This window comes from Rana temporaria, chromosome 7 (assembly GCF_905171775.1).
Source record: "Rana temporaria chromosome 7, aRanTem1.1, whole genome shotgun sequence".
Taxonomy (NCBI): domain Eukaryota; kingdom Metazoa; phylum Chordata; class Amphibia; order Anura; family Ranidae; genus Rana; species Rana temporaria.
Window position 1 is genome coordinate 96,247,234 of NC_053495.1, and position 16,332 is coordinate 96,263,565.

General features: G+C 39.4%; 1 protein-coding gene across 2 annotated transcripts in view; it reads left to right on the forward strand.

The window, feature by feature from the left end:
- The window catches only part of KIFAP3 (kinesin associated protein 3), a 105,074-nt gene that overhangs the window by 85,819 nt on the left and 2,923 nt on the right, over positions 1–16,332 (forward strand). Inside the window, exons 17-19 of one of the 2 annotated variants that reach the window (XM_040359704.1) lie at positions 3,523–3,608; positions 5,717–5,906; positions 7,820–7,916. In XM_040359704.1, the coding sequence (XP_040215638.1) occupies positions 3,523–3,608; positions 5,717–5,906; positions 7,820–7,916 (373 nt within the window). Of the gene's footprint in view, positions 1–3,522; positions 3,609–5,716; positions 5,907–7,816; positions 7,917–16,332 lie in introns of both variants that reach the window. The other variant, XM_040359703.1, reaches the window with a different exon arrangement.

Here is a 16,332-nt window from a genome sequence, read left to right on the forward strand (position 1 = left end):
GGGTCATGAGCGAGCTACGGGACTTGGCTCTTTGAAGAGAGATAACAAAATACTGCAGATATATATGCCCATCTCAAATTTCATGAATTGGGTTTACATCCACTTTAACCCTCTTGGGCATGGACTTCACCAGAGCTTCACAGGTTGCCACTGGAGTCCTCTTCCTCTCCTTAATGACGACATCACGGACCTTTACCCTCAGCTTCTTTAGCAAGGCAGTGGTTATCTTGGAGGTGTGTTTGGGGTCGTTATCATGTTGGAATACTGCCCTTCGGCCCAGTTTCCGAAGGGAGGGGATCATGCTCTGCTTCAGTATGTCATAGTACATTTTGGCATTCATGGTTCCCTCAATATGCTGTAGCTTCTCAGTGCCGGCAGCACTCATGCAGCGCCAGACCATAACACTCCCACCACCATGCTTAACTGTAGGCAAGACAGGCTTGTCTTTGTACTCCTCACGTGGTTGCCGCCACACAAGCTTGACACCATCTGAACCAAATAAGTTTATCTTGGTCTCATCAAACCACAGGACATGGTTCCAGTAATCCATGTCCTTAGTCTGCTTGTCTTCAGCAAACTGTTTATGGGCTTTCTTGTGCATCATCTTTAGAAGAGGCTTCTGGGACGACAGCCATGCAGACCAATTTGATGCAGTGCGTGGCGTATGGTCTGAGCACTGACCCCCCCCCCCCCCCACCCCTTCAAACTCTGCAGCAATGCTGGCAGCACTTGTATATGACGCTGAGCATGTGCACTCAACTTCTTTGGTCGACCGTTGCAAGGCTTGTTCTGAGTGGAACCTGTCCTTTTAAACCGCTGTATGGTATTGGCCACTGTGCTGCAACTCAGTTTCAGGTCTTGGCAATCTTCTTATAGCCTAGGCCACCTTTATGTTTAGCAACAATTCTTTTTTTTTTCAGTTTTTTAGAGAGTTCTTTGTCACGAGGTGCCATGTTAAACTTCCAGTGACCAGTATGAGAGAGTGAGAGCAATAACACCAAATGTAACACACTTGCTCCCCAGTCACACCTGAGACTTTGTAACACTAATGAGTCACAAAAACAGAGGGAAAATAGCTAATTGAGCCCAATTTGGTGTACACACTTTTGTTGCCTGTGGTTTAGACATTAATGGCTGTGTTTTGAGTTAAGGGACAGCAAGTGTATGTATGTATGTATGTGCGTATGTATATGTGTGTGTGTGTGTGTGTATATATATATATATATATATATATATATATATATATATATATATATATATATATATATATATATATATATAAAAATACAGGGCTTTTTTTCTCAGACTATAGGTGCAGGTAATACCCACTTTCAAGTCATCTTGTCTCCACCCCCTTCCCACCTCCGTACTTCGTCCCTTAGTTCCACTCCCTACCCACCTCCCAGTACTGCCCCTTTTAGAGAATACTGAACAGAGTATAATTGTTGATGCTAATTAGTTTGTATGGGATTTGCAAATGAAAGGTAGTAAAATAGGTCCCCCGCAGCCAGTAACAATATTCCCCCCCCCCCCCCCGCCAAGCAGCCAAAACCCCCCTCGGCAATAATAGCTCTGTCAAGCAGCAAAGATCCCTCTGATCAACTATAGATACCCGAGCAACAATGGACCGAGCAACAATGGATCCACCAATATGTACCTAACATAAAAAGAAGATATACATACACAAAATAGACACAGCGGTACCTACCCTGCTGTTTATGTCCACACATATCTGCAATGCATAGGCTGAAAGCACATCTCCATGGTTACAGTATGTTTTTTCATGTATTTTATATTGTTTATTCTCTGTTTTCTTTCACAGAACATAGCCCCCATTATTCTCCCGAGAAAGCCTTTATTGGGCAAAACAAGTTGGGAGTCATTCTGTGAAATATTCATGGTTCTATCAACACTATAAAGACCAGTGTTGGATTTTGTACATTGTTATTCATCAAGGGGTTAATGTTCTGTATGGTTCCCTAAATGAACATGCAATGTTTTTTTTAATGATTAAGCAGGGGTAAATATATCCCATTTGGTGTTTTTTAATGCAGCATTCATGGAATAAAGTTGACAGATTTTATGTCTGTATGTGAGACCACCCACCTTATGACCCCTTTCACACTGGAGCTGTTTGCAGGTACTATTGCACTAAAAATAGCGCCTGCAAACCGACCCTAAACAGCCGCTGCTGTTTCTCCAGTAGGAAAGCCCCGAGGGGTTTCCCACTGGAGCGGTGCGCTAGCAGGACCGTAAAAAATGTCCTGCTAGCCGCATCTTTGAAGCGGTGAAGGAGCGATGTGTATACTGCTCCACCACTCCTGCCCATTGAAATCAATAGGACACTGCATCGTTTTTTTACCCTTTCTCGGCCAATAGCGGGGTAAAACTTTACCGCCAACGCTGCCCCCGCCCCACTGTGAAAGGGGCCTAAAAGTCTGTCAGTTTGATTGTCTTCGGTTTTCCCAGGATGTATTTTTTTATTTTTTAATGATCACTGCCACATCTGTACAATGTCCTCAAACCAGTGAAGCCAGTCAGTGTTTCCAATCGCCACCTCCCTAGTCCCAATGTTACCATAAGGCCTCGCTCACATGTGTGGAGCAAATGACAGGCAGTGAGAAAGCATTATATCATCTCCACACTGCCTGCTTTCTGCCTCATTTCAGTTTTCACCACTTTTTACTTATTCTGTCTGCCTTACTTATAGTATTGTCTAACCCTCTCTCTTTTTGCAGTAGTACACAGACCAGCTATGTTTATGAAAGTCAGGAGTTAGTGTTCTTGGGCCACTCATCAGATGGTGAGGCATCTTACACTGGATTTTAGAGGACTCATTGATTCCCTTTCTCTTTCGTTGCTTTAAAAAAACCTTATAAAGAAAGAAATACAGGGGCTTCAATTGCAGACCAATTTTGTTCTAAATGCTAGTTTTTAGGCTGTAATGTTGACAATATAGCTTTAGTGCTTTCTGAGTCAAATACATGGAACTGCTACATAGATGAAGGTGTTATTTGTTTGTTCCGTGTCAGTAACTGAAAATGTATTAACATTGTAGAACCCAGCATAATAGGCATTCACGAGGAGTTCAGCACTGCCCACCATGGAGTTTCTTGCATGACAGGGTTCCTTAAAATAAAAATAAAAATGTGCACTTCACAGCTGCAGTATATAACAACTGGCCTAGAGTTGCATTTCCACCATGCATACTTATTTCAGCCTACTGACTCACTAGGTAATAATGCCAGAGTCAGCATGCCAGTCCCCAAAACATGTCAGCAATGACAGCGTGCATTACTTTTTATGAATAGATAGATGACATCAGGCCTAAATGAAATAAGTTCCAATTATGTGTCATATTGGACACAGTACTAGGGGTAAATGAAATTCAGAATTGGCTACAAAACATGCAGGATGCTCCTCAATGTATAAGGTGGCAAATGTGACACAAATTGTAGTTTCTATACAGAAAAATGTGTTCAACGAATAGTGTATTTACTTTTCCTTAACATTTTAATGCAGAGGCTCCTGCTTACCTGATAGATTTAATGCATGATAAAAATGCAGAGATTCGAAAAGTGTGTGATAACACTCTTGATATTATAGCGGTAAGTGCATCAACATATAAACAATTTGCACTGTAATTACTGTTTAAGTAATATGGATGACAGCATTTCCAGATCGTCTTGCAGGACAGCAACTAATGACCAGGGCTGGCTATTAGTAGGTAAGCCAAAGGTAAGGGCTTAATTTAGATCAAGTTTAAACATACTGAGTTGATCGGCCAGGATGGAAAACTATTGATCGTTTTACATTTATCACCATCACTGAGATACTTTGATTGACTGAAAAAAATAATAATACAGAGTATGAGATTACATGCTGGAAACAGAGATATGATTGATAATTTACAATCAGAATCTACATCTCTGCGTGTAAGATTTCGATCGAATGGGTTGGCAACCATTATGCCAAGGAACGCACACATTTGCATTTTGGTGAGGGGGAGGGTCAGGACTGTATAACCTCTACCTCCAGGTTTGGGGCTTCACCATCCCTCTTTCCACAATCTACCCAAGTACTTTGCTTGCCCCACATCTCGGGGGTTCACTGTAAAACCCACTTTCCTCAAATAGTCTAACCCTTCCTGGACTTTGGGTAAATGGGATTCATGGCATAACATGTGGCTCGCCTCCCGTTTTGGGAGAAAGATGCTTTCTCCTGGGTGGCTTCTGTTAAGGTTATCTGCCAATATCCCTTTGTAAGGTCCAAAGTGGTGATGTATCAGGCCTGGCCTAGTCTTTCGGTTAATTCATCCACCCAGAATATGGGCTAAGCGATACATTTTGACATCTTATTAAGCTTATGTTAATCATTGCAGAACCATAGAGTGCTGATGGACTTGGGAACCAACACAGTATGGCTTGACCACTTGGTCCGAGGTCAGATCCTGCATTGTTTACTGTGGCAGCTGATCTGATGGCTTCATTAATGTACTCACTGTTTGAAACAGCTGTTTTCACCCCAGGTGGGTAAGAATCCCAAGTTTCTGGTGGACATAGACCCTAGCATTCTCAGGAGTGGAGTTATAATATGCCTTTTGTGAGTTTCCTGACAATATGGGAGCAATTGGGCCAGCCCATTTGTTTTCGGGCCATCCTTCTTGTTCTTCCGTCCAGATCTTGTGAGGAATACCTCCATGTTGCTTATAGGTGTCAGCTTTTGTAAAACATGGCAGCGACTTTGAGAAAGTGATTATACAGCCTTATGCCCTGTACACACGAGTGGAATTTGCATCGGAAAAAAGTTGGATGGTTTTTCCGAATTCTGCTCAAGCTTGGCTTGCATACACACAGTCACACAAAAGTTGCCTGAACTTTCGATGGTTAAGAACGCAGTGACGTACAACACTACGACGAGGCGAGAAAAATAAGTTCAGTGCTTCCGAGCATGCTACAAATTGTTTCCAAGCATGCGTGTTTTTTTCCCCGTCGGAATTGCATACAGACAAACGGATTTTCCGATTAGAATTTTTTTCCGTTGGAGAAATTAAGAACCTGCTCTCAAACTTCTGCTGGCGGAAATTCTGATGCCCGCTACAATAGTATGTTCCACTGGAGGTCTCTATGGTTTGTGCACTTTAGAAACATGGTGAAAGACTATGGGTGACTTTGCTTTCAATTATTAAGCCAGCTTATTCCAAACAACCCCTAAGCCTACCTCATAAGACACCAAGCCTGCTAATTGTCATTAAAAATAAAAGGTGAAATCCCCTGACAAAACATAAAGCTTTCTAAGGATAATATTTTTAATAAAACACTTCACATTGATTAAAATAAAAATGAAAATAAATCAAAATTAAATGGGGGAAATATGGGCAAGTCTTGCAGAGTAAATAAGTAACAGTTTGTCCTTATCTTATTCTACAGTGGACAAATTCTAAACCTTGTCAAGTTCTTATTTGTCTTTGTCTTGTTGCATTGAGGAAATGTTTTGTTCCAGCATGATTTCTGTCAGAACTGTGATATTTTTGCTGTTACGTTGACTTGTTCCTGCTGCATATTCCTTATGAACTGTATGGAAGATGCAATGTCAGGTACTTTACATACTTTATAGGTTTTAATTTCTTACTACTGGCCTTCTACAGCTCAGTTTTAAACTTTAGGTGTATATGTAATGCGTTTAAACATTTGTGATTTTATTTCATTCTCTTTAGGAATATGATGAAGAATGGGCAAAAAAGATACAGAGTGAGAAGTTTCGCTGGCACAATTCTCAGTGGCTCGAAATGGTGGAGAGTCGCCAGATGGATGAAAATGAGCAATATTTATATGGCGATGAGCCTATTGAACCATTTATTCATGAAGGTGACATTCTAGAGAGACCTGATTTGTACTATAGTGCAGGTAAATGCAAGATGCATTAAATAACGGTTAATGGAGCAGATGTATTAAAACAAAGTTTAAATAATATGACATTGAAAATTGTTTAGTTTGCCTCATTATGGAGTTTTGAATTTGTTAGTTACCTTTTCTATCTCTGACTGAATTACAGTGCACCTGGAAAGTATTTACAACGCTTCACTTTTCCTACATTTTGCTATGTTACGCTGTTATTCCAAAGTAGATCTCAAGGATGATCAGTGGAAACAGGATGAACCTGAGCTAAATTTTGAGTGTCATTGCAAAGGCTGTAGATACTTATGTACATGGGATTTTTTTACTTTTTTATTTTTAATAAATTTGCAGATTTCAAACAAATTTCTTTCATGTTGTCATTATGGGGTTTTGTTTGTAGAATTTTGAGGAAAATAATGAGTTTAATCCATTGTGGAATAAGGCTATAACATAACAAAATGTGGAAAAAGTGAAGCGCTGTGAATACTTTCTGGATGCACTGTATTTGAGTCACTGAAAGAAACATGCAACAGATTAATTCGGAGTGATCCTTATACAGTACCTGGTTTACACAAATAACATAGAAAGTATTGAAGCCATTGAATTAGCATGGTCCCAGACAGCTACACTGTGTACATTGATAGCCGTATCCTCCCTCTCTTTAAATGCATTCCTCCTATCTGAAGACCAGCATGTAAGAGGTTAAAAGTTCTTGACTCAAAAAGCATACATTTACATTAATTGAAATGTTCATTTTTGGGTAATTTATGAGCTTGGTGTGCAGACATAGCTTAAATTTAGAGTTCTGGTATACCTCCTATTCTACAGTATATTTTGGGTTTCTGGGCAAAACAATTGCAGCTGAAAGCATTTTATTCTTCCTCCTATCTATCATAGGTCTGTCCATCAAATTACAGGTGAATGTTGAAGGAATGGCAATGTTTACTAGCAAAAGTGTGCCTATTGTGGCCTCCCTACAAACACCAGCATTTATGCTGTTATATATTTTGCCACAAGTGCAAATTGTTTACCTTAAAGTGATTGTAAACCCTCATCTTGTAAAACATCCCATTCAGTTTAAAATAGAAATGAAGGGCAAAACAGTTGTGTATAGATATAAAAAACATTATTAATACCATTTATACCTTTTTTATATAAGTGATCCTATACCCTCTGTTCTCAGCTACATAGGAGCTGGGAGGAGGAAAAGCAGCAGCACACTGAGCTTCCCAGTAGAAGGCTGTGTAGGGGTTTGCGTCAGGCCAAATCTGCAGGAGAGCAGGCTGAGTACCCAGCATAGCTAGAGAACTGACCATGCTGTGCTCTGATTTACTGCTGTTCAGGGGCCCTGGGCTTCAGCAAAATGAAAGCCTCCAGCAAAGAAAGAAACGCAAGCAATGCTGGAAGCAATTTACAGCACACACTCATTTTGGTAGCATAATTATTAATGTAGAATGTATGTTTCTTGATAAATGATAACAACTTATTTTTTTTTATGTATAAAGTTCTGCCTTAAAATATGTTTTTAGATTTTCAGCAGCCGTTTACTATGCATCCGTTCAAAACTGTTCACTTTTTGCATCTTTCTTTATTCCTTTTCTGTATTTTAAAATTAGTAACTTTAGCTGAATGATTTCGTTTGTTAAAAGTTTTGTTAGTGATTCTACTTTTAACCATTAGAATTATCTTTCATCAGTAAACCAGCATTCTTTGCATCTAGTTTTTTTTTGTATACATGTATTAGTAAACATGTTTCCCTTTACCAACATTTACTCATTGCTGTGCAATTATCACATATGCCAGTTCAAGTAATCCTAACTTTAAAAGTGTTGCTGAAAGAGCTGTGAAAATCTTGTTTATATAGAAAAAGTAAACTTTATATGAGGGCACATTTTTTTATATATTCTGTTTTCTCCTAGAAGGATTGATGCCTCCTGAAGTTGCAGTGAGCCCAGACTTTTTCAATGATTATCAGCTGCAAAATGGAGACCTTGTTGGTCAGCACTCATATAGCACTGGGTTAGTATCTCAATATATGCTTTGTTGCCCTCTCTGTATCTGTTTGCAGCTACCGTATGTATATCCTAGTATGCAAAGCAAGCTGTTTGAAAGATCATTGTCTAATGGCACAAATATTCACAGCAGCTTGGCTTGGAAATGTTCTGCGCATTACTTTACCCCATGTCAGAGCACAAATTGGTCATGAACACTTATGGCTCCCTTTTCATGCAGAATGTTGATAAAAAAAAAGGTTACATTATTAAGATATGGTAAGTTCCTTCAAGACAATGTATAGTGGATTTGTACAGACTTCATTTAATATTGTGGTCAGCAATAAAAAATAAAATAAAAAATGTTGGATAAATGAGAAATGGTGCATACTAAAACTATGCAGTATTATAAGATGAAATAATATACGTTGAGGCATTAAAAACTAATTATTTTTTTCAAAAGAGCTGATTGGTTTGCAATTCTAGGAGATCGATTGAACAGTGGGGAAGTTGAGGAATATCTAATTTTTAAAAGGAAGAGCTCATAATGGCTCCCTTTTCATGCAGAATGTTGATAATAAAAAAGGTTACATTATTAGGATATGTTAAGTTCCTTCAAGACAATTTGTACAGACTTCATTTAATATTGTGGTCAGCAATAAAAAAATAAAAATTGTTGGATAAATTTGAAACAGTGCATTCTAAAACTATTCAGTATTATAAGATTAAATAATAATATACGTTGAAACATTAAAAACGACATTGTTTTTTCTAAAGAGCTGATTGGTTTGCAATTCTAGAAGATCGGTTGAACAGTAGGGAAGTTAAGGGATATCTAATTTTTAAAAGGAAGAGTTCACAAACTGAAGCTAAATGTGTTTTTTTTTTTTGTGTGTTATAAACTTTAACACCTAGAGGTTACAATTTTGACATTTATTTAGATAGTTTTTTTTTTAATAATGATTAATAGGTATACTGTATCATTATAATGTATTATAATATTAAATCATATTGGATACAATGTTTATGTAGGTAATTTCAGTAAGAACACTGTAAATAGTAGATTCGGTATGGAAAAAGTTTGTCATTAAGTTGGTGCATCACCTTAAACCAGCCTTTTTTTTTAACCAAGGTGGCTCCTGGGTTCTTCAGAGAAGACTTGGAAAATTGCCCAAAGATTGCCCCAAATTGCCCAAAAATTGTGTACAAGCCAGTGGTGGATTAACCTGCTTTTTGTTACACAAAGCCGCAGGTTTTCTTTGTGTAACATTACTTTAGGCACTGTGCAGCAACCTCCTAACAACTGCAGATGAAATTGCGCACCTGTAAAGCATCTTTGTCTGACCCTCCGCCCCTCTCTGTCAGCACTGAGGTCAATGTGGGCTGCATGAGGGAGAGAAACTGAGGAAAAAGAAATGCCGGAACACTAATCAGTACCTATATTTCAAAGTGTATTTTAAAGAGTACAGTGCCTTGAAAAGGTACACATTTTGTCATGTTACAACCAAAAATGTAAATGTATTTTATTGGGATTTTATGAAATAGACCAACACAAAGTGTCACATAATTGTGAAGTGGAAGGAAAATTATAAATGGTTTTCAATTTTTTTTACAAATATCTGAAAAGTGTGGTGTGCATTTGTATTCAGCCCCCCTGAGTCAATACTTTGTAGAACCACATTTTACTGCAATTACAGCTGCAAGTCTTTTCGAGGATGTCTCTACCAGCTTTGCACATCTAGAGAGTGACATTTTTGCTTTCTTCTTTGCAAAATGGCTCAAGCTCTGTCAGATTGGATGGAGAGCATCTGTGAACAGCAATTTTCAAGTCTTGCCACTAATTCTCAATTGAATTTAGGTCTGGGCTTTGACTGGGCCATTCTAACACATGAATTTGCTTTGATCCAAACCATTCTATTGTAGCTCTGGCTGTATGTTTAGGGTCATTGTCCTGCTGAAAGGTGAACTTCCATCCCAGTCTCAAGTCTTTTTTAGACAATAACAGGTTTTCTTCTAAGATTGCCCTGTATTTGGCTCCATCCATCTTTTCATGAACTCTGACCAGCTTCCCTGTCCCTGCTGAAGAAAAGCATCCCCACAACATGAAGCTGCCACCACCATGTTTCACGGCGGTAATGGTATGTTTAGGGTGATGTGCAGTGTTAGTTTTCCGCCACACATAGCATTTTGCTTTTAGGCCAAAAAGTTCCATTTTGGTCTCATCTAACAAGAGCACCTTCTTCCACATGTTTGCTGTGTCCCCCACATGGCTTTTTACAAACTGCAAACTGGACTTTCTATGGCTTTATTTCAACAATGGCTTTCTTCTTGCCACTCCTTCATAAAGGCCAGATTTGTGGCGAGAACAACTAATAGTTGTCCTGTGTACAGATTCTCCCACCTGAGCTGGAGCTCCTTCAGAGTTACCATGGGCCTCTTGTCTGCTTCTCTGATTAATGCTCTCCTTGCCTGGCCTGTCAGTTTAGGCGGAAGGCCATGTCTTGGTAGGTTTGCAGGTGTGCCATACAATTTCCATTTTCAGATGATGGATTAAACAGTGCTCCGTGAGATGTTCAAAGCTTGGGATATTTTTTTTATAACCTAACCCTGTTTTTAACTTCTCCACAACTTTATCTCTGACCTTGTAGATATATTTGACAGCACGCCGAGGATCATTTAGAAAAACGTCCAAAAAATTTTTAATGCATAGAAACGATCACAAAAAAGCAACGTTTCGAAGTCGCACATGACCTCTTTGTCAGGCAAGTGATACAGACATAATGCAACACAGTGATATATATAAAAGACAGCCACCAATGAAACCTTGTGAAAAATACATAAAACACACCCACCCCAACTTCCTCCTCCCCCTCCCTCCACATAAGAACCTGCAATAATTAAAAGGAACAAAAACGAGTGGATAAATCACTTACCCACAGCTGCTCCTGAGTGTAAAAGCTAGGACACCATAAGCAGGCAATAGCATGAAGCGACCACAGTCTGCCCCCCGCTATATCGCTGATCGCCCCAGTCATCCCCCAGCTGTCCCGCTGTGTTGCTTCAATGGGACCACCTTCAGCCAATAGCATCGTGCCACGTATCCCGCGCATGCGCCCAGGATACAGCAAGACAATTTGGAAGGCGCCGATGTGCCGCCGTCGTCATGGTAACCAATGACGTATGGGCGTCGCACGTCGGTTCAAGTCCACTAACATAAGGGGATATGACAACGAGGCTTGGAGTGCAAACAAACAAAACCAAACGTGTAGCGAGCTCATCCGGGAATCGGAGTATAAACAAATTAAAATGCTTATGGTGTCCTAGCTTTTACACTCAGGAGCAGCTGTGGGTAAGTGATTTATCCACTCGTTTTTGTTCCTTTTGATTATTGCAGGTTCTTATGTGGAGGGAGGAGGAAGTTGGGGTGGGTGTGTTTTATGTATTTTTCACATGGTTTCATTGGTGGCTGTCTTTTATATATATATCACTGTGTTGCATTATGTCTGTATCACTTGCCTGACGAAGAGGTCCTGTCCGACTTCGAAACGTTGCTTTTTTGTGATAGTTTCTATGCATTAAACATTTTTTGGACGTTTTTCTAAATGATCCTCGGTGTGCTGGCGAATATATCTACATGATCGATTTTTCCAGTTCCCAGCTGGTGATTGCTTCAGCACCCTCTTTTCTTATTGGCCGCTCTCCAGGAAGGTGTGCAATTGGAATATTTTTGAGAGAGTTTATCTCCGACCTGTCTGGTGTGTCCCTTGGCCTTCATGATGTGGTTTGTTCACTAAGGTTCTCTAACAAACCTCTAAGGGCTTCACAGAACAGCTGTATTTATACTGAGATTAAATTACACACAGGGGGACTCTACTAATTAGGTGACTTCTGAAGGCAATTGGTTCCATTCGATTTTAGTTGGGGGTATCAGCGTAAAGGGGGCTGAATACAAATGCATGCCACGTTTTTCACATATTTATTTATAAAAAATGTTGAAAACCATTTATCATTTTCCTTCCACTTCACAATTATGTGCCACTTTGTGTTGGTCTATCACATAAAATGCATTTAAGTTTTTGGTTGTAACATGACAAAATTTGGAAAATTTCAGGGGGTATGAATACTTTTTCAATGCACTGTATGTGTATGGATGCTGCTGCAATATGGAAAACTATTAGCTTTGTTTTTTTCATTTTAGAATGGGGTGCCTCAAGATCATCCATCATTTTAAAGGGTGTCTTGACTGAAAAAAGATTTAAAAAGGTTAAAAAAAACTGCCTCAAATAGCCTCATCAAAAGAAAATGCAAATCGGTGCTCAAAGTAGAGCTTAAGGGCTCTTTCACACGGGCGGACTGTTCAGGTCCGCTTGCCAGTTTTTTAAGGTGAACCTGAACGGGCGCTTTGTGCTCCTCTATGGAGCCACGGATGTCAGCGGTGACATCCGACCCGCTCCGATCCGCCAAAGTTTGACGGAGGAAAACCCTATTTTCCATCCATCTGGCGGATCTGATCGAGTGACGACGGACTCTACGGTCCGTCGTCATCCGATCCCCCATAGGGGAGAGCGGTGCTCTGACAGGTCTGTCTCTGCACTCACAGTGTGCAGAGACAGACCTGTCATCTGCTGGCTCAGCAGGGATCGACGGAGCGATTCCCGCTGAGCAAAGCGGAGCCCGAAACCTGTCCCTAAGAGCCCCAAGGCATGTTTTTCATTTTGTGAGCAGGACCTATAACTTATCTTTTTTTTTTTTTTGTCCCATTGAGGAGATTTCTGTTCACTTCTATAGCCAAAACAGGAAGTTAGAGAAAATCCCTCCAAACTAAGGGAGTCCCTGGTTGTCTCCAAGGTCAACAGAACTAGTGTTCCCATTGGAAGATTTCCTTTTCTATTCTTGTTCTGGTGAAACCCAACATTTGGGGATTGTCTTTCATTTTCACTTTTGGTGATAATGGTAAACAGGAGAAATAGATAGTATGAATCTTCTTAACAGGGGCACAGACAGAAAAGTTTGGTTCACATCTTTGCAGTTTGCTTTTAAACCGTTTATTCAGTTCTTTTTGCGGTGCGTTTTGCAAAACACAATTTGTGGCAAAAACACACTACATGATTTTCTGCAGCTTCTCCATGAACTGTAGTGTGTTTCTGAAAAAAAAGTACCAAAAAAACGTATAGGTGTGAATCACGCCGCATAAAAACTTGACAGGTGTTCTAATTATAATCATACTTTACCTTCAGCAAAGAATTTCTTGTGTGCCTTAGATTTTAGGACTCGGGTGCTTGTTCAGAAATCTGAAGGATCTTGCAGGCAATATATGCACACATGGCAAAAGAAAAAAGTAAAGTACAGTATAGCCTAGCAACCAAATTTCAACAAACTCTTCCATAGCAATGTGACAGTGACATAACAAATCAGGGTTCTGTTTGGCTAAACAACTGGCATGAAAATATGTAGCGTCTCAGGGTAACACAAAGATCAGGTTAGAAACTAAAAGTATTCAGTGATTGCACTGTGTTTGCGATCTGCTTCAGGTGTCAATACAAAGTTAACACCACCCCAAACACAATGTGGTTTGCCTGCATAAATTGACCATTCAATGCGGTTGTGGTGCGGCTGCAAAAAAGGTGCCCGCACTTCTTCTCCAAATAAATGGGCTCAAATTGCATCACACTGAATCAGTGTGAGTGTCTTAGGATTGCGGTGCGGTTCCTGTGCCATTCACATGTTATAGTGTAAACTGTATATCAGGTAAACTTGTTGCTGATTTATGTTGTTCACATATTACATTATGATTTTGCTGTGCAAGTTCTAATTGTCAAATGATCTTCATCATTATATTTCTTCTAATACAAAATATTTAATATACATACTTCAGTGCTTTGTGGTTTATAATATGTAGAGAGAGCCACAAGAACAATAGGCAAGTGTATATATGAAGCTTTAGGAACCATATTGTTTATTTTGAAGACCCGAATAGTTTGCAGTTCTGGGGATAGATAGAACAGTAGAGACGTGTAGGAAATTGAATATAAAAAGGAATATGTCACAAACCGAGGCTAAATGGATTTATCTGTTAAGAACTTTAAGCCGGCCATACATGGATTGAAATTCAAGGAACTGACCAAATTTAATTCCATGTATGGGTAAATTGGTTGTGCACAAGCCAATCTTTCGACTGACTTGTGCATAACCAGCCTGTTGGTAAATATTTTCTCGATCAGCACCGCCAGCTATAGTCTCCATTGCTGGTTAATGTATTCTGACAGTGGGGAAATACTGTATCCCCGCTGTCAGAATACAATTGCTTAGTGGGAGGGATTCAAGTTATTTTCTTTTGTTCAACCAAGGGCTTCAACAAAAGAAAAGGACTCTTGTATGGCCAACATAACCCCTTGAGGGTTGAACATAAACATTTATTTAATGGGTTTTTGTTTGTAATGATTATTAGGTGTGTGTGTGTGTATGTGTGTGTGTGTGTGTGTGTGTGTGTTATATATATATATATATAGTGTGTATTATACACACGCACACATATATATATATATTTGGACACAAACATAAGTTTCATAATTTTGGCTCTGTATGCCACCAGAATAAAAACTAAACCATCCAAATTAATTTGAAGTACAGACTTTTGACTTTAATTCAAGGGCTTGAACATAAATATCAAGTACAAATTTTAGGAACTGCAACAATCTTTATACACAGTCCCTCCATTTTCAGGGGCTCAAATGTAATTGGACCAATGAATATAACCATAAATAAAATGTTAATTTTTAAATATTTTTGAGAATTCTTTACTGGCAATGACTGCCTGAAGTGTGGAACCCATGGGCATTACCAAAGACTGAGTTTCTTTCTTTCCGATGCTTTGCCAGGCTCTAACTGCAGCTGTCTTCAGTTGTTCTTTGTGGGTCCTTCTGCCTTTTAGTTTTGCCTTCAGCAAGTGAAATGCATACCCAATTGGGTTGAGATCAAGTGATTGACTCTGCCATTGCAGAATATTCCTCTTATTTTCCTTCAAAAGTGCCTGGGTTGCGTTTGCAGTGTGTTTTGAATCATTGTCCATCTGTACTGTGAAGTGCCATCCAATCAACTTTTCTGCATTTTAATGGATTTGGGCTGACAGTATATCTCTAAACACTGCAGAATTCATCCAGCTGCTTCTGTCTTTTGTCACATCAATAACACCAATGACCCAGTGCCACTGGAAGCCATGCATGCCATCACACTGCCTCCACCATGTTTTACAGATGACTTTGTGTGTTTTGGATCTTGAGCTGTTCCAAGACTTCTCCACACTTTTTTCTTCCCATTATTCTGGTACAGATCAAGCTTCCTTTCATCCGTCCTAAGACTGCTTTTCCAGAACTGGTCTGGCTTTTTTAGATGTTTTTTGGCAAAGTCTAATTTGGCTTTTATATTCTTCAGGCTTATGAATGGTGTGCACCTTGTGGCGAACCTTCTGTATTTGCTCTCATGAAGTCTCCTCTGGGAGATTCTTTCACTTGTCTGGATGTTGTGAATGGGTTTATGTTTGCCATAGAGAGGATCATGCATTCACCCACCGCTGTTGTCTTCCGTGGAAGTCCAGACCTTTTTATGTTGATGCATTCTTCTTTCCTCAGAATATACCAAACTGTAGATTGGGCCACTCCTAATGTTGCTGCTATCTCTCTGGTGGATTTATTTTGTTTTTGAAACTTTACAATGGCCTGTTTCACTTGCATGGACAGCTCCTTTGAACGCATGATGTAGGTTCACAGCAATAGATTCCAAATGCAAATACCACACTTAGAATCGACGCCAGACCTTTTACCTGCTTAATTTATGAGGAAATAACGAAGGAGTAGCCCACACCTGGCCGTGAAACAGCTATTGATTCAATTGTCCAATTACTTTTGGTCCCTTAAAAAAAAGGGGGGGTGGCTATTCTTAAGATCTGTATTTCCTAAACCCTTCCTCCAATTTGAATGTACATACCCTCAAATTAAACCTGAGAGTGTGCACTTTCAGCCCATATCCATTATATAACTATAGCTTGAATATGTTTTAGTATATACCTGGAAAAAATATTGTGCCTGTGTCCAAATATATATGGACTTAACTGTGTATATTTTTAAATGTGTACTTAAATACAATGTGTGAGTATTTTATCTTGGACAATATGGTGATGTATGTAATGTTAGTAGGCAACATACAGAGATGCAATTTAGTAGTACGTTGGGTATGGAAAGCAAAGACATAGTAAATTGCAGGGTAACGGGGGTATATACTATTGAACATCTTTCTCTATGCCTTGAGAAAGTCTAGAGACGAGAGAACACTTTGGGGTGTGGTTAAAAGTGTTCCTGCATTACAGAATGCTGCAAAGCTGTGCACTGACAGTAGGTTTTGTTTAGATTAGCAGGGCTGAAAAGATAAGATGGTTTAGTACAGTGGTT